The sequence below is a fragment of the Trichosurus vulpecula genome, chromosome 3 (assembly GCF_011100635.1).
Source record: "Trichosurus vulpecula isolate mTriVul1 chromosome 3, mTriVul1.pri, whole genome shotgun sequence".
Lineage (NCBI taxonomy): Eukaryota > Metazoa > Chordata > Mammalia > Diprotodontia > Phalangeridae > Trichosurus > Trichosurus vulpecula.
Genome location: NC_050575.1, coordinates 293,978,970 through 294,001,976, shown reverse-complemented (window position 1 = coordinate 294,001,976; position 23,007 = coordinate 293,978,970). Strand labels below are relative to the sequence as shown.

The 23,007-nt window shown below is 39.6% G+C and overlaps 2 protein-coding genes across 2 annotated transcripts in view; both read left to right on the top strand.

The window, feature by feature from the left end:
* Positions 1 to 23,007, top strand: part of XKR6 (XK related 6) — a 423,464-nt gene that overhangs the window by 139,987 nt on the left and 260,470 nt on the right. The window lies entirely within an intron of this gene.
* On the top strand, positions 4,066 to 4,344 carry LOC118843907 (60S ribosomal protein L37a-like). Its single transcript, XM_036751693.1, has one exon. The coding sequence runs from the start codon at positions 4,066 to 4,068 to the stop codon at positions 4,342 to 4,344; it is 279 nt and encodes a 92-aa protein (XP_036607588.1).

The window sequence follows — 23,007 nt, the reverse complement described above, 5'->3', positions numbered from 1 at the left end:
TCTGGGTCTCAATTTTCCCATCTGTAAAATGATGTTAATCTACATAATCCCTAGGGCAGCTAGGTGGTGAAGTAGAGTGCCAGGCCTGGAGTCAGGAAGACCTGAGTTCAAATTTGGCCTCAGACACTTACTAGCTCTGTGACCCTGGGTAAGTCACTTAACTGAGGCAAACATCTGTAAAATGAGCTGGAGAAGGAAATGTCAAACTATTCCAATATCTTTGCCAAGAAAACTCCCAATTGGGGTCAGGACTGAAATGCCTGAGCAAGATGACCCCTACGATCCCTTCTAGCCCCAAAGTTCAGATCCTATGAATGCTAAAGGGAATGCCAAACCAGATGCCTTCCTTTCCTCCCTGGGTATTGTTTCAACAATCTGGCTAGCAGCTGTCATGGGGGTGAAAGACCAGCACAAGCCCAACAACAAGCATGCTGCCAAAACCCAGGTTCTTTTGATCTCTTTCACTAAGGAAAGCAACATTAAGGGGTTAACAAGCTTATTTTAATCCAGCATACAAATATCATTCCCTTAGTTCAGGGGAAAAAGCCAGCACCCTGAACTTCAGAGCAAATACAAACAAATTACAGACAGACCAAGTACAATTCACAGTTACCAAGAAAACCAAGTCTGGACATCTGGGCAAGCTGGAGGGCTCTTAACTACAGCTGCCCAGAATCTCCACATCAGCCTGCCACCAAGAGTGAGAGTCCCGAGCAGATAGCTCTGTCTTCTCTTCTTATACCATTTTAGACATCATCAAATGTCATCTGAATGACCAGAACTTAGGCTGCTATGATTGGCTCTCGAGTTAGCACCTCCCCTTAGGACCCTGGGAACTTCACACCCACGTAGGTTTAGCACCTCATCGGGGTTTGAGCTTGAGGCTTAGCACCTAATAAGACTCAAAGACACTTAATTAATCATTTTAAAACAGTAAGAAAATCCCAATTTAATTGATATTACAGTATTGTACTTAATGATTTCAACTCTCCCATTCGATCCTCATTACAGTACTTTGAGGTAGGAAGGAAAAGGATAGTATTCCTATTTTACAAGTAAGGAAGGATTCTTAGGATGATCCTTGCTTAGGACTACTTGTAAATGGAGCCAGGAATTTGAGTATTCTGACTGTTGTCCAGTATTGTACAATTTACTCTACTAGTCTGCCTCTCACTTCAGGAAACTGCTTCTGTGGGCCAATCTAGCCTTGTTATAAAGGAGTGAATTGTGGAAACTGCCTCCCTGGAGAGCTCTAATAAGAGCAGGGCTGATGCCCATCTGGCAGGGGATGAACTCGGTAACCTCTGAGATGCATGGAATTACTCACTTACCATTTGAGGTATCTTTGGTGTTCAGTCTATTCTGGGGAGCCATTCATTTATTTTGTTTCCTTTATCAAAGACAGCTTGGACCCATGTATTTGTATTTGAAGTTTCACCTTTCGCTGTTGAGTCAGTAAGGTCTAGAAAAGAGCAGATATCAGACTAGGCCACAGGAGACCTCCATTGTGCCTTCACTTTGGCAGTGATTCACTCTGTAGCCTGGGGTTAGTCACTTAACCCCTTTACACTGAAGCTTCTTAGTCGTTCTCACATTTTTAGATTTGTCATTCCATTGTTGCACAAAGCAGCCTTGCCAGAACTGAATTTCTTCATTCCCATTAGGATTCTTTTTGAAGATTCTATCTTGATGTGATCAGAAAATGATTCTAGTGATCTCTCATTATTGCTCTCATTCCCAAACATATTTAAAGCCCATTATTATTGAAGTCTTACATTTGATGCCTAGAAATTAGGATACTTCCTAGCTGTGTGACCCTGGGCAAGTCACTTAAACCTGTTTGCCTCAATTCTCTCATTTATAAAATGAACTGGAGAAGAAAATGGTAAAACCACTCTAGTATCTTTGCTAAGAAAACCCCAAATGGGGTCATGAAGAGTCAGGTACAATTGAAATGACTGAACATCTACGATGATTAAGCAGTAGGAATTCCACTTGGGCTGCATTGATTTGTAGTCACTGTGCTGTTCTGGAAAAGTGTTCTTCAGTTGTCTCCACCACCCAAGTTTAGACCCTTCTCATTTTACTTTAGCATATTGCAATAACCTTCTAATTGGTCTCTGTCACTTTAATCTTTCGGTTCTCCATTCTGTGCTCCACAATCGAGTCAATCAATCCAGCATTTATTAAGTGCTTGCTGTGTGCCAGCCACTGTGCTAAGCACCCTGTATACAAATACAAGGGGAAAGACACCCATTACTTCAAAGACTTTAAATTCTAACAGGGGAAGACAGCACATAAAAGAAAGCTGAAAGGAGAGAGGACAATGTGGTGGAGAAAGTCTAGAGAGTCAGGAGGGCAGCCGTCCAAATAATCTTCCTAAGGTACAAATCTGGCCAGGTCACTCTCTTGATCAGAAACCTTAAGTGACCCCTTATTTCTTCTAGAAATACAAACTCTTAAGCTTTGCATTTAAGGTTTTCTATAATCTGACTACAGCCTGTATTGCTAGCCATGTATCACAGCACTCTAGCCAAATTGGACTGCACAAATTCAACATGCCATCTTCTGCCACAGTGCCTTGACACCGTGTCCCCCATGACTGAAGAGCTCCTCCTCCTCACCTCCAGCTATCAGAATCCTCATCTTCCTTCAAGACTTGCCTGAGGAGCCATGACTTCCATAATGCCTTCCCCAGTATCCCTCTCCCATTTAATGAGCTCTCCCACTTCAAATTACTCTATATTTATTTTATTTTATGGGTTTTATAAAACCGCCCCAGGTCCTCAATAGATTGTAAGTTCCTTGAGAGGAGAAGCTATCTCATTCTGTTTCCTACGTCCTAGCAAGGGATCTCAAATCTCATAGGTGTTTGCTGAAGTAAAAATGAAATGATAAAAGCTTGATTGTCTAACCTATCCAATTTCAAAATAACCCTTTCAAAAGAAAAATCAAGCTTAAAAATTAGTGCCTCTGCGAAAGAAACCCTGATTGTTCCTTTTCCTGGCCCAATTGACTATGGAAACTCTGAGAAGAGTACATGCCACTCTTTCCTCCTTCTCCAAACTGATCTATTCGAAATATTATTTTGGATTCTCAACTAAGATCCACTGTCATTGAAACTTCTATCATAATAACAGGCTGATCCAATCTAATTAACATTTATTAGGTGCCTACTATGTTCCAGACACTATGTTAAGCACTATGGTACAATTAATAAAAAGAATAATAGTCCTTGCCCTCAGGGAGCATACAATCTAATGGGGGAACAGTGGGGGGTGGGGCAGACACCAAGGGGTATCTTGTTCTGTGGACTTGTATTTTGAGAGTCTAGTTTCTAGACTATGAAGGAAGACATTGGGTGGAGTTAGGTACTGCACCTTTCAGCCCTCCAGCCAGAGGGAAGAGGAGGCTGAGGGAAGTAGCGTCAAGCCAAGGCTGGAGTTAGCGACATGATGGTGAATTTAGAAGCGATGAGCATATCTTGGGAGGGGCATCTTGTTCCATGTAGTTGAAACCGGGCAGAGCGTCAGGTGCAAAGAGGAGGGAGGCCCATGAGATAGGCTTCCATGGTACTTGATGTATATAATTCTAATGGAAGTCCTATGAGGCAAGTACTAGTGATAGTATCCCCACTTTTATAGATGAGGAGCTGAGGCTTAGAGAGGATGTGATTTGCCCATGTCATTTAACCAGTATGGTGGAGGTGGGGTTTCAACTTAAGTGTCTCCTGACTCCAAGGCTAGCACCCTTTCCTTTCTACTGCTTGCCTCCACATGTAGTCATCCTATCCCACCACTATTTGCTATGGCTTAGGTAGCATCTCTCCAAGATTGGGAAGGATACCTCTTTATCTTCGTTCTGATTTGGTGTCATTTTATCATCCTGTTGTCTCATAAAGGAGAATGAGTCTGACTTAGCATGGGTGTCAGAGCGTGTATCAGCTAGCTCCGCTATACCAACTACACAGTAGGATGAATTCACACATTTCTTTGTTATGGGTTATAAGCATATATAAAATTAAGAGCCTCTTGTTCTCTGAGCTCCAGCGCCACAACTAGCAACATGGCTAAACGTACCAAGAAGGTCGGAATTGTTGGTAAATATGGAACATGTTATGGTGCATCCCTCAGAAAAATGGTGAAGAAAATTGAAATTAACCAGCATGCCAAGTATACCTGCTCCTTCTGTGGCAAGATCAAAATGAAGAGACAAGCTGTGGGTGTCTGGCATTGTGGATCCTGTATGAAAACAGTAGCTGCTGCTGCATGGATCTACAATACCACCTCTGTAGTCACAATCAAATCTGCTATCAGAAGACTGAAGGAATTGAAAGACCGATAAAATCTTCTTAGGCCATAGTCCAACAATAAATAGGTTAATTTATGGAATAAAAGAATTAAGAGCCTCTTGCAAAAAACTATCCTGCATCAGAAATTTTGGTTGGGTGTTCAGCCATTGATCCATAGGCCCAGTCCCATGATTGTGAAGGCTTTATAACCTAGCAGCTAATAGAGCACATTCTGAAAGAAACAGTTGAAGATTGTTTCTGCAGAGCAATATAAGGATGCAAACTGATATGGTACAGAGGGAATACCAAAACACTAGAGAGAGAATGAGACAAAGGGGGCAGGAATGAGTAGAGTCACTCAGCAAAGGTCCCCTTGGAGGATGTGACTTGTGTGAGACTTTGAAGAAATTTTTAATAGTATTTTATTTTTTTCCAATTACACATACATTTTTATATTCATTTAAAATTTTTGAGCTCCAAGTTTTCTCCTTCCTTCCTCTCTCCTTCCTTAAAACGGGAAGCAATTTGATATCACATAATCATGTAAACATATTTCCATATTAGTCATGTTGTGAGAGAAGAAACACACCAAAAAGAAAAAAACACACACAAAAAAGGGAAAATATTATGCTTTGATATGCATTCAGACTAGCTCTGTCACGAGTCCTTTGGAAGAAGAAAATTTTGGAAGAAAATGAGGGACAATATCGTACCAGAGAAGATGACTAGGTTTGTCACTGAAGCTTCTCTGTACCAGAATCTAGTCCTAAAGGTTAAGTGTGAGTCCCATGTGAATCTACAATCCATAGGGATGAATCTTTCTTGTCCCAGTGTACTTTGAACAAGATTCCCTAAGGGGATCTTAAACTTGCCCCAAACTGTTGAGATCCCTCTGATGCTAAAGGAAGTTATCTTAAGCATTTAGATAATGTCTCATCTGTGATGCCTGGAAGGAGGTACCATACAAGGTGGTCCCCTTCTGGCAGTGTCACATCATTCGCCCTTTGGATATGTCAGAGATCTCAACTGTAATGAGGATAACCAGAACTATTTACTCTCTACCTTAAAAGGATGACACAAATTCCATTAGGTCTATATGTATGAGAAGAACTTTCAGCACCATGCAAAAAAGGTGCCATATAAATCAAAAGCATATCACACTTCATTCCATCTAGCAGCCTCCCTAGCATTCTTCATGTTAACATTTTCCACCTCATTCTCATTCTCATTCTCTCTCCCTCTCCCTCTCTCTCTCTCTCTCTCTCTCTCTCTCTCTCTCTCTCTCTCTCTCTCTCTCTCTCTCTCTCTCCCTCCCTTTTCCATCTAACTAAAATAGGACTCAACTCCGATAGCTATTTTTAATGAGATTACTTTCATCCTAGGATTAGGGTTTATGATGCTCCCCTATATCAGGCAAGCAGCAAATCTATGTATAACACCAAGAATGCTGTTATTTCTTTTAAGGATAACATTTTATATTTCTTCTAATGCTGGCATGCTGGCAACTATGTGACTAGGGTATACAGAGAAGAAAGGGTAATCTCTTTTGAGTCTTGGGGAGGGTGAACACATTTGTAAGAGGGAAAGAAAGGTCAGCATATATAACAGGTACAAGTAAAGTCACTTTTCTCAAACAAATCTGGATGGCAAATAGGTAATAGACAAGGCTTATATTTCCAGTTCTATTCATGGCTTAATTATGTTTTTAAAATGTCTTATTTATTTCATTAAATATTTCCCATTTAAATATAAAATTATTAACATTCATTTTTAAAATTTTGAATTCCAAATTCTCTCTCCTTTCTTCCTGCCTCTCCCCCACCCAATGAGAAGGCAAGCAATATAATATTGATTATACATAGGAAGTCATGCAAAATGTGTTTCTGTATTAGCTATGTTGCAAAAGAAGACACACACACAAACAAACAAGAAAAATAAAGAAAGTTTAAAAAAGTATGCTCAGAGTTAATCATATTCTCTCTGCAGGTGGATAGTATTTTTCACCACGTGTCCTTTGGAATTGTCTTGGGTCACTGTATGACTTTATTGAATAGAGGGTTTTTATTAATTTGAGGTAGGAAGGACATCATACATCCTGAGTAAGGATTTTATTTGGAAAATTGGAAGTGTTCTGTTACAAATACCAATTGTGCAAAGCACAGGATTGATTTCTATTTCTAGATAGCTTTAAATAAAAAAAATTTCCCAGTTATATGTAAAGACAATTTTTAACATTCCATTTTTTAAAATTTTGAGTTCCAAATTTTCTTCTTCCCCCTCTCATCTCCCCCCTCTCTAAGACAGTAACTATAGATCATATATGTGCGATCATGCAAAACATATTTCTGTATTAGTCACATTGTGAAAGAAGCAGACCAAAAGGAAAAAAAGCCATGAAAAAATAAAGTGAAAAAAATAGTATTCTTCAATCTCATTCAAACTCCATCAGTTCTTTCTCTAGATGTGGATAGCATTTTTTGTCATGAGTCTTTTGGAATTGTCTTGGACCATTGTTCTAAATAACTTAATAGATGGGATCTAACTTTGGGTAGAGCTTAAATGTCCCAGCAGTGAAACAAGCATATTGTTTCATGTTATATTTGTGTGTAATAGTGGCAAATATTACTCAGTCACCACTGTGAAATATGTATAGGTGATATATATATATATATATATATATATATATATATATATATATGTACACATATACGTATGTATTTATTTCTACATTATTGTGCCTTTCTCAGAGAAGCTTAATATACACACATATGGACAGCTAGGTGGCGGCAGTGGATAGAGTGCTGGGCCTGGAGTCAGGAAGACCTAAGTTCAAATGTAACCTCGTGATCCTGGGCAAGTCACTTAACCCTGTTTGTCTCAGTTCCTCATCTGTACAATGAGCTGGAGAAGTAAATGGCAAACCACTCCAGTATCTCTGCTAAGAAAACCCCAAATGAGGTCACAAAGATACAGACACAACTCAACAGCAACAATATACACACATAGCATATGTGTGTATATAGATTATATATATATACATAGTGTGTATATACATACACAATACATCTACACATAGGCATAGATGTATATATAATCTGTATTATATACATAACATGTGTATATATAATATGCATGTGTACATGTGCGTATTATGTATGTGTTATATGTATATAACACACTTTAGAATAGTGCTTCTTACCAGCAGTAAAACAGAATCATTAAATCATAGACTATCAAAGCTAGAAAGGGCTTTAGAATCATTTTGCCCAAACCTTTCCTCTTACAGATGAGGAGCCAGAAACTGAGAATTTGTGCCATGTCCAAAATCACCCAGTTAGTGATTCACAAAGGCAAGACTAGAAAACAAGCCTCTTGACTCCTGGTCAGATGCTCTTTCCATCTCTTTCTTAAATATTATCATCTCATCACATAAAGAGCATGAGCTAGTTGACTTGCTCTTCAAACTCCTCTATGGACAAAGAGTGCTCTGCTCTAGGAACGTGACAATTTAAAGAACAGAACAAATTTTTAAAAGATTAATCTATCATCCTTTTCCTGTTGCCCTTCCCAAGTTCCACATGAAGAGTCTACCGGCCATTAGAGTCTCTGGACGTCATTGGCAAAAAATGTGAAATGGTACTTCTCTGGGTGTTCAGCTGCCTGCTGGCTTGTTCAGCTTCCTGAAAGCATTAGAGGCAAGGATAAGGAAGCTGCTTAACTGACAGATTAAACAAGGATGAAGGGGAGGTGTTTGACGAGCATCTCTCTAACTCCTCACCCCTGCAACTACCTCAAATGGAGTCACCAAGATAGAAGTGATACACTTAAGAGATTCTGTTCAGGCATGTGTGCTGAGGATAATAGAGCGAGCACAGTCAAGTACAATGGGCTCTTTGAGGGAGCTGGGCTCCTGCAGGTAACTGAGATTTAGAAAAAGAACCGTTTGGATAGACTGCAGCTGGAGCAGTGATCCCAGAGCTGTCTGAGAACTGAAAAAGCAGCAGGCTGCAAGGACCTGATTCAGTCCTAGTGAAGTCTGTAGATAATAGACCCAGAAAATTTCTGAGCTAGAGGGAACCTTGGTAATCACCTAGTCCAATCCTTTCATTTTACAGATGGGTAAAATTGAGTCCCAGAGAAATTGTACTAAAGCAGTTTAGTAAGTGGAAGATCTAAGACTAAAATCTAGGTCACCCTGACTCTCAATCCAATGTACTTTCTATATTATAACACATGCCACTAGGAGAAGGAGAGGAAGAGGGCAGCTAAGTGGTGCCATAGTGCATAGAATGCCAGACCTGGAGTCAGGAAGACTTCATGAGTCTTCAAATTTGGTCTTAGACACTTACTACCTTAGTGACCCTGGTCAAGTCACTTAACCCTGTTTGCCTCAGTTTCCTCATCTGTAAAATCCAGAGAAGAAAATGTCAAACTACTCCAGTATCTTTGCCAAGAAAACCCCAAATGGGTTCATGAAGAGGCAGACATGACTTAAATGACTGGAGAGGGACATATGAATCTCATAGAATAGAAACTCCTACTAATGCAAAATGACAACTTGTTTGTACCTTATAATCTTAGAGAGTTGCTTAAGAGGTTAAGTGACTTGACCATGGGTCACTCAGCTAGTATGTGTCAGTACAAGACTTGAACTCAACTCTTCTTTTTTTAAAAAATTATTATTTATTTATTTAATATTTTTAGCTTTCAGCATTGATTTTCACAAGAATTTGAATTACAAATTTTCTCCCCATTTCTACCCTCGCCCCCACTCCAAGATGGCTCCCCAGTCAGCCCTCCCTTCTGTCACTCCACTCTCCCTCATCCCTTTTTCCCTTACTTTCTTGTAGGGCAAGATAGATTTCTATGCTCCATTGCATATATATCTTATCTCCTAGTTGCATGCAAAAACTTTTTTTTTGAACTTCTGCTTTTAAAACTTTGAGTTCCAAATTCTCTCCCCTCTTCCCTCCCCACCCACCCTCCCTAAGAAGGTAAGCAATTCAACGTAGGCCACATGTGTATCATTATGCAGAACCCTCCCACAATACTCATGTTGTGAAAGACTAACTATATTTTGCTCCTTCCTATCCTATCCCCCTTTATTCAGTTTTCTCACTTGACCCTGTCCCTTTTTGAAAGTGTTTGCTTTTGATTATCTCCTCCCCCATCTGCCCTCCCTTCTATCATCCCCCTCCCTTTTTATCTCCTTCCTCCTTATTTCCTGTGGGGTATGATACCCAATTGAGTGTGTATGTTATTCCCTCCTCAGGTCAAATCTGATGAGAGCGAGATTCACTCATTCTCCCTCACCTGACCCTCTTCCCTTCTTGCAGAACTGCTTTTTCTTGCCACTTTTATGTGAGATAAATTACCCCAATCTATCTCTCCCTTTCTCCCTCTCTCAATAAATTCCTCTCTCATCCCTTAATTTGATTTTATTTTTTTAGATATCATCCCTTCATATTCAACTCACCCTATGCCCTCTGTCTCTCTCTCTCTCTCTCTCTCTATATATATATATATATATATGTGTGTGTGTGTGTATTCCCTTCAGCTACCCTAATACTGAGGTTTCATGAATTATACATATCATCTTTCCATGTAGGAATGTAAACAAAACAGTTCAACTTTAGTAAGTCCCTTATGATTTCTCTTTCTTGTTTACCTTTTCATGCTTCTCTTGATTCTTGGTTTTGAAGTCAAATTTTCTATTCGGCTCTGGTCTTTTCACTAAGAAAGCCTGAAAGTCCTCTATTTTGTTGAAAATCCATATTTTGCCTTGGAGTATGATACTCAGTTTTGCTGGGTAGGTGATTCTTGGTTTTAATCCTAGCTCCATTGACCTCCAGAATATCATATTCCAAGTCCTTCGATCCCTTTATGTGGAAGCTGCTAGATCTTGTATTATCCTGATTGTGTTTCCACAATACTCAAATTGTTTCTTTCTGGCTGCTTACAGTACTTTCTCCTTGATCTGGGAGCTCTGGAAATTGGCGACAATATTCCTAGGAGTTTTTTTGGGATCTTTTTCAGGAGGCAATCAATGGATTTTTCAATTTCTATTTTACCCTGTGGCTCTAGAATATCAGGGCAGTTCTCCTTGATAATTTCTTGAAAGATGATATCTAGGCTCTTTTTTTGATCATGGCTTTCAGGTAGTCCAATAATTTTTCAATTATCTCTCCTGGATCTATTTTCCAGGTCAGTGGTTTTTCCAACGAGATATTTCACATTGTCTTCCATTTTTCATTCCTTTGGTTCTGTTTTATAATATCTTGATTTCTGATAAAGTCAGTAGCTTCCACTTGCTCCAATCTAATTTTTAAGGTAGTATTTTCTTCAGTGGTCTTTTTGACCTCCTTTTCCATTTGGGTAATTCTGCCTTTCAAGGCATTCTTCTTCTCATTGGCTTTTTGGAGCTCTTTTGCCATTTGAGTTAGTCTAGTTTTTAAGGTGTTGTTTTCTTAAGTATTTTTTTGGGTCTCTTTTAGCCAGTCATTGACTTGTTTTTCATGGTTTTCTCACATCCTTCTCATTTCTCTTCCCAATTTTTCTTCTTCTTCTCTAACTTATTTTTCCAAATCCTTTTTGAGCTCTTTCATGACCTGAGACTAGTTCATGTTTTTCTTGGAGGCTTTTGATGTAGGCTCTTTGACTTTGTTGACTTCTTCTGGCTGTATGTTTTGGTCTTCTTTGTCACCAAAGAAAGATTCCACAATCTTAGTCTGAATCTGAGTCTATTTTCGCTGCCTGGCCATGTTCCCAGCCAACTACTTGACCCTTGAGTTTTTCATTGGGTATGACTGTTTGTGGAGTAGAGAGTATTTTGTTCCAAGCTTGAGGGGCTGTGCTGTTGTTTTCAGAGCTATTTCTGCACAGCAACCTCTGCCACTCCAGTGCTACTCCTTCCCCAAGAACTGCCGACCTGGACCAGACTCAGATCTAAGCAGGCTCTGCATTCCCTCTCTGATCTGCCACTTAATTCCTCCCACCAGGTGGGCCTGGGGTCAGAAGCAGCTGCAACTGTAGTTCTCTAGCTGCACCTCTTCCACTGCCACCAGGGCAGTGGCTGAACTGCGAACTTCTTTCACTCTGTCCTCTGAAGTTTTTTTTTTTACTATCCTTCTCTGTTGTCTTTGGTATTTGTGGTTTGAAAGGTCTGGTAACTGCCACAGCTCACTGATTCAGGGTGCTAGGGCCTGTTCCACCTGGCTCCTGGTCTGGTGGGTCTGGGCGCAGCCCACACTGGGCTCTGCTCCTCTCCGCTCCCAGCTGCAGGCGATAGACCCTACCCAGCGACCATCCAGGCTGTCCTGGGCTGGAGTCCTGCTTCCCTCTGCTATTCCATGGGTTCTGCAGTTCTAGAATTTGTTCAGAGCCATTTTTTAATTGGCGTTTGGAGGGTCCTGGGGGAGAGCCCTAGGCAAGTCCGTGCTTTCCAGCTGCCATCTTGGCTCCGCCCCCCCCTCCAGCTCAACTCTTCTTGACATCACGGCTAATCTTCCATTGCCTGCACCATACTACCTCCCGTAGAAGGAAAAAGTTTATTTATGACTCCTCTCAAGAAGATAAAAACCATAAGTACTTTCTCTATCACCTTCTCCTCTCCTGTCCTTAAATCCTTTGGTCCGTCCAAGGATTTGATGTTACCAATCATAAAAATCTTTGAGGCAAAGTTGGACCAAAGGGTAGCCCAAAATTATAGACCCACTTCTTTAATACATCAAATATTGGCAGAGGTCCAAGAGCTGATTGAAAGCGGTAGTCTAAGCAATTCTTCCCTGTCCAGCAGAATTCAGCAAAAGTAGGTTTCCAAGGCTAGTGGATGGTGTTGTTCATAGAACAATACTACACTTTGCACAAGAATGATTTTTTTATCTTGTTATATTACCAACAGAAGCTCCAGTGGGTTATAGCATCAACCCCTAAAGGTCTTAGCTCAGAATAATAGATATCAAAAGGACCTTTTCCTTTAAGTCTCAACTGAATTCCCACCTTCCACATGACTCCTTCTCCAATGTCTCTTAATTCTAATGCCTCCCCTCTGTTGCTTATTTCCTAACTATTAGGTATATAGCTTGCTTTCTATATATTTGTTTGCATGCACTCTTCCTGATTATATTATAAGCTCCTTGAGGGCAGGGACTGTCTTTTGCTTCTTTTTGTATTCCTAGCACTTAGCTAAGTGCCAGGCACATATAAGCACCTAATAAATATTTATTATTTGATTGATTGACTTTTTGGCAAAATATTCTCCCTCTTTCATTCAACCTAGCCTGAAAAATAATCAGTTTCTGGAAAGTTTTTATTTTTAAAGTTTGCAATTTCCAACATGATTCTCATCACCGAAATTAATTTTCCACTGTGTCGTCTACTAGCTAACAGACAAAAGTTCTATATAAACTCAAACTATATTTAAAAGGTTTAAAATCTAGTAAGGGCAATATGGCGTAGTGACAGTAGCCCTGATTTAAAGTCAAAGGACCTGTGACCTTAAACAAGAATTTAACTTCTTTGGGCATGATGACATTGTTTTATATGCTTATCTTATGTTATCCCTGTTATATTGTTATGTACAGTTCTGTTGACACCAGTTATCCCAAAACTCTCATTGCCCTATGTAATGGATAAGAAATATCTTGGGGCCGTATATAATAGCAATTTAGATTTGAAGATCTTTCCCACCCATTAATAGGCCATGTGACCTGCTTACATCACAGGAATCCTAAGTCACATGTGGTGGGAGGAACTTGCTGAGAGGAAAAAGAAATTGTGTCACAGGAAATGCTGAGAGAGCAGTTATGACAGTTAGAGCCGAGGGAAAAAGAGCCAACATGTGATACCTGTGCTGTAAGTTTTTGGGAAGGCCCCAGCAGGGGGCGGAAGGTTGTGGGTTGGAGTGGTTCTCTGCTGTGATGTTGTGGACTTATTGGTTAGGGGATCTGGTTATTTGGTGTCTGAATAAATGCTTTACTTCTTCTTCCTTCTATGTGGAGAGTCTTGTATATTTTGCGATATGGAACCACATAGGCATTTTGACAATTATCATCTGTATTGTGATTATTGCCTTGCTGACACAGCGCATTATCTTCTTTTTCTGTAAAATGGGGGAGTTGTATCGCATGATCTCTAAGGTCCATTCCAGCTCTGTATACAGATCCTATGCATGGAGAAGACGAACAAACATCGTGTGTTATCTGTAAATATGTACTGTTTTGTTCAATGCCTCAAGTCGTTTGGATTAAAAGACAGAAGTCATGCTTAACAGATTTGCTTATTACAAAGAAAATGCCACGTATGATAGATTCAAGATTAAAAAAAAATGTCAACAAGTTGGAATGATGGATCAAAACTAAGAAAATAAAATTTAGTCAGGATAAATATAAAACCTTGAACCAGATGTCAAAAATCAGCTAAAGAAGTATAGAATTGGGAAAATATGACTTAGCTAATTAATTGTGAAAGTGATCTGGGAGTCTTAGTTGGTTGCAAGTTTAATATAAGCCAGAAATGTGTTGTCACTTTCTTTTTTTTTTTTTAAAAAAACAGGCAGTTTGATCTTAGTTTGAATTAATAGAAACATTATATTAAGAATGAGGAAGTGGTATTGCCACTGAACTCTCTGAAGTTTAGATTATATTTGGAGCACTACATTCAGTTCTCAGTACCACTTTTTTTTTCTCTTTTTTTGAGTTGAGCTTTTCATTCAACTTGTTACAAAGAAATATTTAGTTAAGATAAAAGCCCATTTCACCATCTTATTAGCCCAATCCTTCTTTCTTTGCCTCTTCTTTCTTCTTGGTGAGTCCGGCTGTGGTAGCGGGAGTGGCATGTCTCATGGGCAGTATCTGTTGTTGAGCCAAGTCCACTGACTCCTGCATCACAGATGAGACTTCCAGTGTTTTCATTGGACAGAGTATTTGCAAATCAGCCACTCCAGAAGGGCTCAACATTGACACCTGCTACTGCTTTAATGAGATAATATTTGTAAAGCCCTTATGAAGTGCCTGGCACACAGTAGGTGCTTAATATGTGCTTGTTCCCTTCCCTTCCTTTTCAGTGAGTGCTTTAGTTTATCCTTCATGACTGTGATGAGGCAGCTAAGTGGCACAGTGGATGATGGAGTGCCGGGCCTGGAGTCAGGAATGTCATCTTTGTGAGTTCAAATGTGGCATCAGATACTTACTAGCTGTGTGACCCTAGGCAAGTCACTTAACCCTTTTGGTCTCAGTTTCCTCATCTGTAAAATGAGCTGGAGAAGGAAATGGCAAACTGCTCCAGTATCTTGGCCAAGAAAACACCAAATGGGGTCACAAAGACTTGGCTATGACTGAAATGACCCAACAACAAAGTAGACACAGGCAAGTTCAAAGAAAGCCATTTCACTAGCTAGGCAAGGGGAAAATATTGCTTGTAGTGAAGTTAGTAGCTGAATGAAACCAAAGTTCACCCCAGTGGAAATTCCTTACTGAAGAGAACACATCAGTACCACATTTTAAGAGAGATAGTAACAATCTGAAGCACAATTGAGAGTAATCAGGATAGTGAGGGGCATGGAAATCACTTCACACAAGGAGTAGTGGAAGGAAGTCAGGATATTTAGTTAGACTAAAGAAGCCCGGATTGGGAGAAGTGGTGAGAGCAGTTTTAGAATGGAGAAATGCTAGAGATCTACTTTGTCTAGATTTTAGTAAAGTATTTGACAAATTCTCTCTTGCTATTCTCATAGAAAATATGGAGAGATATGGCTTAAACGTTAATATTATTACATGGATTAACAACTCGTTGAATAACCAGACCTAAATAATAGGCAGTGATTGCTCAGTATCAGCTTGGAAGAAGGTCTCTAATGGAATGGCCCAATGATTCGCATTTCAAATCTGGGATTTAGATAAAAGTACAGCTGGCATGCTTATTAAATATGTATATTGCACAGAGCTGGGAGGGATAGCAACATTGTTTACAGAATCAGGATCCAAAAAGATCTAAACAAACTAGAACATTGGCATAAACTGATTAAGAAATTCAGTAAGGATAAATGGAAAGTCTTAGACTCAAAAAAGAAACATCATAAATATAAGATGGGCGAGATATGGCTAAAGAGAAATTGATTAGAAAAAAATATTGGGAGCCGGTTTAGTGTATTTCAAACTCAATGAGAGTCATCAGTGTAATTAGGCAATCCCCAAAAATCTAATGTGATCAGAGGCTGCATTAAAGGAGACTTGGTATCCTGGACTTGGAATAGTGTTAGTCCCAATATGCTTTGTCCTGCTCAGACTAGGATCATAGAATGATAGATTCAGAGCTGGAAAGGACCTTAGAAACCATCTAGTTTCCTCCCCTCCAAACCTTATTTTACAGATGAGGAAACTGAGACCCAGAGAACTTAAGTGATTTGCCCAAGGTGACACAGCTATAAGAGTTACAGAGGCAGAATTTGAACTCATGTCCTTTGCCTTCAAAGCCATTACTCTTTCTGCTTTTCCTTGTTGCCTTCCCTGACTAAATCCCTTCAGGTTTCATCGGGTGTATTGTGATCCATTCTAGACACAATATTAAAAAAATTCTTGACTTTATTTTACATTACCTCCATCTTTAAATATGTCCCTCTCTCCTCCCCTGCTATATCATTAAGGCAGAATTCATGACTTCAAAGATAACCATGAATATGCCTGAATGGTCCAGAATCGCAGGATATAAGGAATTCTCTAAGTAGAAGGCAGAGGAGTTAAAGCATTTATTGAAACTCAAAAGTAGCAGACCCATGGACCGGTGTCCCCAGTTCGACATCCTGGCAAGAACCTTCCAAAACCAGTATGCCTATCTCACAATAGTGACCAGGAAGCCACAGAAAAACATTATGGCAGCAAGCCAAGCCATACTGGTGTTTCCCCCTCCCCAATGCCAAGGCCCTCCAGCAAGAAGACCACCCACTGTCCTCAAGCCCCTGCTCAGCACTCTCCAGTCTCCATGAGGGTCAGTCCTGCTCTTTTGTAGCACCTACCGCCATCACCGCCACTTCCGCTGCAATCTCCAAGCTGTGTTCCAGCTAGCTGACTGCTTCCTCTCTCCTTCAGCTCTTAACTGCTCTCACCAACTGCCTCACCAACTGCCTCTTAGCTCTGCTCCAACCGTTCAGCAAGCTCCTCCCACCACAGGCTTCATGTCATCACATGGACCAGAACTCAGGTGCCTACCATTGGCTCCAGTTCTAGCCCCTCCCCCCAGGACCCTGAGAGCCCTGCCCCCAAAGCCCACTCAAATGGGTGGAGAAGATCTTCCCATTCACTGATTGCCTTTACACCTGCATAGGAAGCCATGCCATGTAATAAAGAATGAAAAAAGAAAAAAAGTGGTTGAGCAAAATTAACCAACACAGGAATCAAGTCTGGTAGCATATGCAGTTTTCTTGTGTTAGTAGTGTCCCGCTTTTTGCAGAGAAGGGCAGGATACACTGAGCATCATATTTTAGAAAGTACTTTAGAAAGGCCTTCAGAAGAGGTCATCCAGGATAGTAAGGCTGGAAAAGGTACGACACAAGAATGAGTTGAAGGAAACTTTAAACTTTAACATGGAGAAGAGAAGATTTAGAGGGCATATGGTGACTGTCTTTAAGTATCATAAGGGTTTTCATATAGAAAAGGAAGGGGACTTCTGCTTGACTCCAAAGTACAGAAAAAAAATAGAACCAATGGGTAGAAGGAGCAAATATGTAGCTTTTGCCTTGATGTAAGGAAAAAATCTCAACAATTAGAGATGTTCAATACTATAATGATTTGCTTTTGGAGATCTTCTTCCATCCCAGGTGTCTCCATCTAAAGGTGTATAACTACTTGTTAGTGATGTTCAACTATGGCTTGGACTAGGTGACTTTGGAGGCACCCTGGATCGATTTGACTCTAATGATCCTTTGAAGAAGGGGTAATTGATGTATTCTGTGGCAATACATAAAGAATTAAGGCCAAAGTATGGAATTTGCAACAAAGCTAACATGGTCTCAGAATCAGAAAGAACTATCTAGCAGCTGGACCTACCCAACAATGGAATGAACTCCCTCTTGAGGCAATAAATTCCCATCGCTGGATGTGTTCAGGACAAAAATGGATGATCTTCTATGAGAAATGTTGCAGTGGGGTTTCTTGGATTAAGTGGAATGTTGGGCTAGAGAATTTCTCAGGATATGTACAGTGATTAAGCCAAATCTATAAATAACACATTTTCTAGCTCCAGTGTGCTGACCCCTTTTACTCCTATTATTCAAACAGCTCCTAAAATCTCATTTTCTCCAATAAGTCTTCTCTAATTGAAACAGTGAAGGCAGTTTACCTGATATTCATCTCCCACAGTTCCTTCCTTTGCACCCCTACCAAATGCACTCATCCTGTTACCTGCACATCAGAAACTTCTTTACTGGTTTCATGAATAACCTTCGTGCCTATCTGCCACTGATTAGCTATTTGACTTTGGGGTAGTCATTTCTAATCTCAGACTTCAGTCCCTTTAAAATGAAGGATTTTGATTGTATGATCTCTAAGGTCTCACCTGTAAGATAAGAGGGTTGAGCTAGATGGTTTTTAAAGGTCCCTTCTGTGCCTAGGATTCTATGATCTTACAATCTATGTGTGATCCTTCCCTCCCTCTATATTCCTAATCCTCTTATGTTTGACAATTCTGATGGTTCTTACTACATATTGCTTTGTATTAGAGAGTTCACATAGCGGAGTAGCTATGGGTTTTGGATTTTATCCTGTAGACAGAAGGGAACCACTGAAGGATTTGGGGTGAGGAAGTTGAAAAAGTAAGCTCTTCGGAAGAATATAGAGGATACACAGTTTGATAGAAGTTAATGTAAAAAGATCTGTGGGTTTCAATGAACTACAAGTTCATTATGTGGCAATAATGTGATATGGCAGTCCAAAAAGCACATTTAAAATTATTTATTTAGCATTTATTTTTTTCTCCAGTTACATGTAAATATAATTTTTAACATCTGTTTTTTAAAACGTTCCAAAGTTTCCAAAGTTCTAAATTTTCTCACTTCCTCCCTCCCCTCCTGTTTCAACAATCTTGCTAGCAGCTGCTGTGGGGGTGAAAGACCAACAAAAGCCCAACAATGAGCACGCTACCAGCACACTGCAAAAGCCCAGGTTCTTTTGATCTGCTTTAGTAAGGAAAGCAACATTAAAGGGTTGACAAGCTTACTTTAATTCAGCATACAAATACCATTCACTTAGTTCAGGGGAAAAAGCCAGCACCCTGAACTTTGGAGCAAATACAAACAAATTATGAACATCGACAGACAGACCAAATACAATTCATAGTTACCAACATCTAGGTTCAGCCTGGGAGCTCATAACAAGGGGTGGCCCAGAGTGCCACCACTGCTGTGGGTAAGAGCTCCCAAGAAGAGAAAGCCAACCCCTGGTTTTATATCTTTTTCAGCGTCAAGGGTGAGTCACACATGCGACTCACCCACGTGACCTAAAATTGTCACAGCGACTCACCCATGTGACCTAGAATCGTCACAAAGAGGCGACTTAAACCCACCTGGTCTAAAAGCCTCTGATGTCCCAAACATGTCACTCAAACTCATGTGTAAACTAGGCCCTCCCCTGAGGCAAGGAGGTCACCAAGGACTTCCAAATCTAATCAAGGAAACAAAGGCCAAACTCTTCAAGGGCACTTGGTTGAACTGAGTGCTAAGAACCCATTTTGATTACCAACACACCTCCCCACCCCACCCCCACTGAGAATGCAAATAATTCGATAAAGGTTATACATGTGAAGTCATGCAAAACATATCCATAATATTCATGTTGTGAAAGAAAACATTGACAAAAAAAAAACCTCAAGAAAAATAAAGAAAGTTTCAATCTGTATTCAGATACCATCAGTTCTTTCTCTGGGGATGGATAAAAAGTACATTTTCAATTCAGGTACTTTTATTGTAGGGGCAGCGATGGGTCCACGATGCTCTACCCTTGGGTTTAGTTCTGAGATCCATATTTTAGGAAGGGTTCTGATTAATTGCAGAGTGTTCCAAGATGCTGAGAAGACTGGACACCGTAGCATACAAAGATTAGCCACACAAGGGTTAGTTGGAGGAACTAGAAGAGTTTATCCTGGAGAAAAGAAAACAGGAAGGGATATAATGGATATCCTTAAGTATTGAAAATGCCATTATATAGAAGAGAGATTAGATGCATTCCACCCACTTTAGAAGACTAGGAGAAACTGGCAGGAGTTTCAGAGATGCACATTTTGACTTGGCATAAGAAAGAATTATCCTTGCAGGGATAGTCATCCCCCAAAGTAAAATGGGCTGCCTTGGTGGGTACTGAGTTGTTGTCAAGGTGAGAATCACCTTGTTCGCATCCAAGTTCAACTAGATGACCATCAAGGTCTCTTCCAACTCTTGAAGCTGATTCTGTGTGATGTGGTGAAAGAAGTGTTTTCTTTTTTCTTCTTCAATCCTCTAGCACTTATTATGTGTCCTGCACATTTTTGACATTTAATTGTATTCTGTGCTATATTGTTCTCTACTTAATTTTTGTGTATGAGTCTTATTTTCCCAATGTGATCGCAAATTCCTTGAGGTCTGAAAATGTCTTATACTTCTTTTCTATCTCCTACAGTGCTTAGTACTCTGTAGGAGTATTAGTATTAGTATTGGTGTCAATAATAAATGCCTGTTGAGATGAATTATTTTATTCAGTTTGTTAACTTTCATGCCATGAAATCCAGTTTTGCTTATTCCAGTAAGTGAAAGAAAATTGGACTCCAGGAGTGGTATTAGTGAGAAATTTGAAAAGCTTTGATTTTTACCAATTGACTCTAATTATTATGGCCTCTGAAGAGCTCACATCCTTTTCTGAGGTTTGTGTGCACATTTTATTATGAGATCTAGTAAAAAAAACACCTGTGTCATCTGGCATTTCATCCATTAGAGAGCTCTAGGAACTGTCCTCCACCCTCTCCCTAAATAAACCTTTCATCTAGTAATGTCTTAGCACATTTGTAAATTTTAAAATTTTTAACTTAATAGCATTTTTTCTAATTGCATTAAAGATAGTTTTCAGCATTCATTTTTGTAAGATTTTGAGTTCCAAATTTTTCACCCTCTCTCCCTTCCCTGCCGCTCCTCAAGACAACAGGCAGTATGATATGGGTTATAAATGTACAATCATGTTAAACATATTTCCACATTAGTCAATTTTTCACCCTCTCTCCCTTCCCTGCCCCCTCCTCCAGACAACAAGCAGTCTGATATAGGTTATATATGTACAATCAGGTTAAACATATTTCCACATTAGTCATGTTGTAGCACATTTTAAAAATACATATGTTTGCTTTAGGAAAGCACCTGACAAGCAAGTCAGAGTACAAGCAATAGTCTTTTTATATTCAGAGTAGTGATAATCTCATCAAGTGTCTATGTGTAAATCACTCCTGATTTCCATACAGCTGTTTTGTCCCAGTGGTAGAGATGTTTGCCTTATAAGAGCAGGAGCACCTGTGATCCGATGAATGGGGACTTAGAGGACCCCTGCCTCTATCCAGAACACCTGTTTATGCCCGCCCCTCCTCCCCCTCCCCTTTCTTCTTCTTTCTTCTCCTCCCCTCCGTAGAAGTCCTATTCTGGTGTTTTGTTGTAATATGGAAGTATCCTCAGGTTCTCAAAAATTGCACTGGGGAAGCACATGCTTTGGCAGCTTCTACCAAGCTGGAAGGGTATTGAATATGGAGTCACTGACACACTGTCCCTGCTATCCAAGGACATGCAAAGCTAAGTATAGAGAGTCTTATCGTCAGAGGGCTAGCTACCCAGTAATAATAATAATAACACTTAGCATTTATATAATACTTTAAGATTGTAAAGCACTCTACAAATGCTATTTCTTTATCCTCACAGCAATGCTGGGAGATAGGTACTCTTATTATCCCCATTTTACAGAGGAGGAGATTGAGGCTTCAGCCTCAGATTTAAGTGACTTGCCCAGGGTCTATTAATAGCTATTAAGGGTAAATTTGAACTCAGGTCTGCCCGACTCCATGTTCAACACTCTATGCATTGGGATAGCTTTGATGAATCTTGGGACCATGACTTCCCATGAAATAGTCAAAATAGAAAATTTCCTTCATTTCTGTGTAGTCTTCTTACATTTCCACTATGGTGGTGGTCAAAAGGTGGAAATTGAGACAGTTTCCTAAGAATCACAAAGTTCCTAGACCATCTGGAAAAAAATTTTAAGTATAATCTTTTCCCAATGGTCAGGGAGTTGTCATACCGTTAGACCAAGAAACTTGATTGCCAGAGAAGCAGGATAGTGTGGTGGATAGAGTATTGGACTTGGAGTCAGGAACACCAGAGTTCTGATCCTGTCTCAGATACTTTTAGTTCTGTGACCCTAGTAAACTCACTTAACCTCTCTCATCCTCAGTTTTCTTAACTATAAAATGAGGATAATAATAGAACTTATCTCACTGGATTGTTGTGAGAACCAAATGAAACAACACCTGTAAGGCACTTTGCAGACTTTAAAAAACAATGTAAATGTGAGCTGTTATTATTGTTATCCATATAGACATAAGTCAAACTGTCAGATGTGTCATTCCATTTGAATAAGACAATGACCCATGAGTTCTCAGACAAATAAAGAAGTTTTGGTTGTTTTGTTTTCAATGGGACCCAAAGACAAGGAAAAATGTAATTTATTGGGATACCTGGCCAGCTTGTTTTGAAGTGCTTAGGATGAATAAAAACAAACAGATCACTGTGAAGATAATTTAGCTTATGCATGAAATCTTTCCCAGATATTAAAAAGGTAGAGAAAGCCTATGAAGAATTGACAAGATGTTCCAAACCAAAGCAACATATACCTTGATGTTTAGTGACCTCAGTGCAGTATTGAGCATAGGGGAGGGTGGTAGTGAATATGATGTTTGAAAATATGGTTTGGGATCAATAAATTAAAAAATCCTAAAGCAAGAGAATTGGAAGGAATTGGATGTGACAAATATTTAGTATTAAAAACTGAAATTAACAGAAAGGAAACAACATATGGAGGAATTATATACATATAGACATATATATATATATGTATTCACACATATAGAGCTGTCTATATGTAGTCATATCATACAGCAAAAAATCAACATAACTGCCAAACTGAAGGAAGAATGGAATGATATTGCTTATGAATAAAACAGTTTCCACCTGAGCTGTTCAGGGAAAGCTATTGACACTAAAAAAGGGGAAATGGACATAGGTCAAGACATTGACTTTGACTGTCCCTGTTTCTTAGAAAAGTTTAACCCAAATTAGGCTCCAAAATCACCTCAGCCAATATACTCTTTATTTTCTTGCCATTTGGAGAGACCAAGGGCATTGCTGGTGTTGAAACATTATGAACGAGGACATCCAGGTGTTATGTTGGTACACTTGATATGGTAAAAGAGCTAGAAGGCTTCCCATATGCTGTCTTCTACAGAGCATTTATAAACAGAGAATTGCACAGGACAAAAGCATTGCTGTGAGGATAAAGAAATAGCATTTGTAGAGTGCTTTACAATCTTAAAGTATTATATAAATGCTAAGTGTTATTATATATATATATATATAATATATTATATGTACACCTGTGGAGGGAGTGCCCCCACTGACAAAATCACAGATATCTCCATATTTGGTGTTTAGTTATTTCAGTTGT

Coding starts and splice junctions, on each gene's coding strand:
- LOC118843907 (XM_036751693.1), top strand. CDS start 4,066: ATGGCTAAACGTACCAAGAAGGTCGGAATTGTTGGTAAATATGGAACA.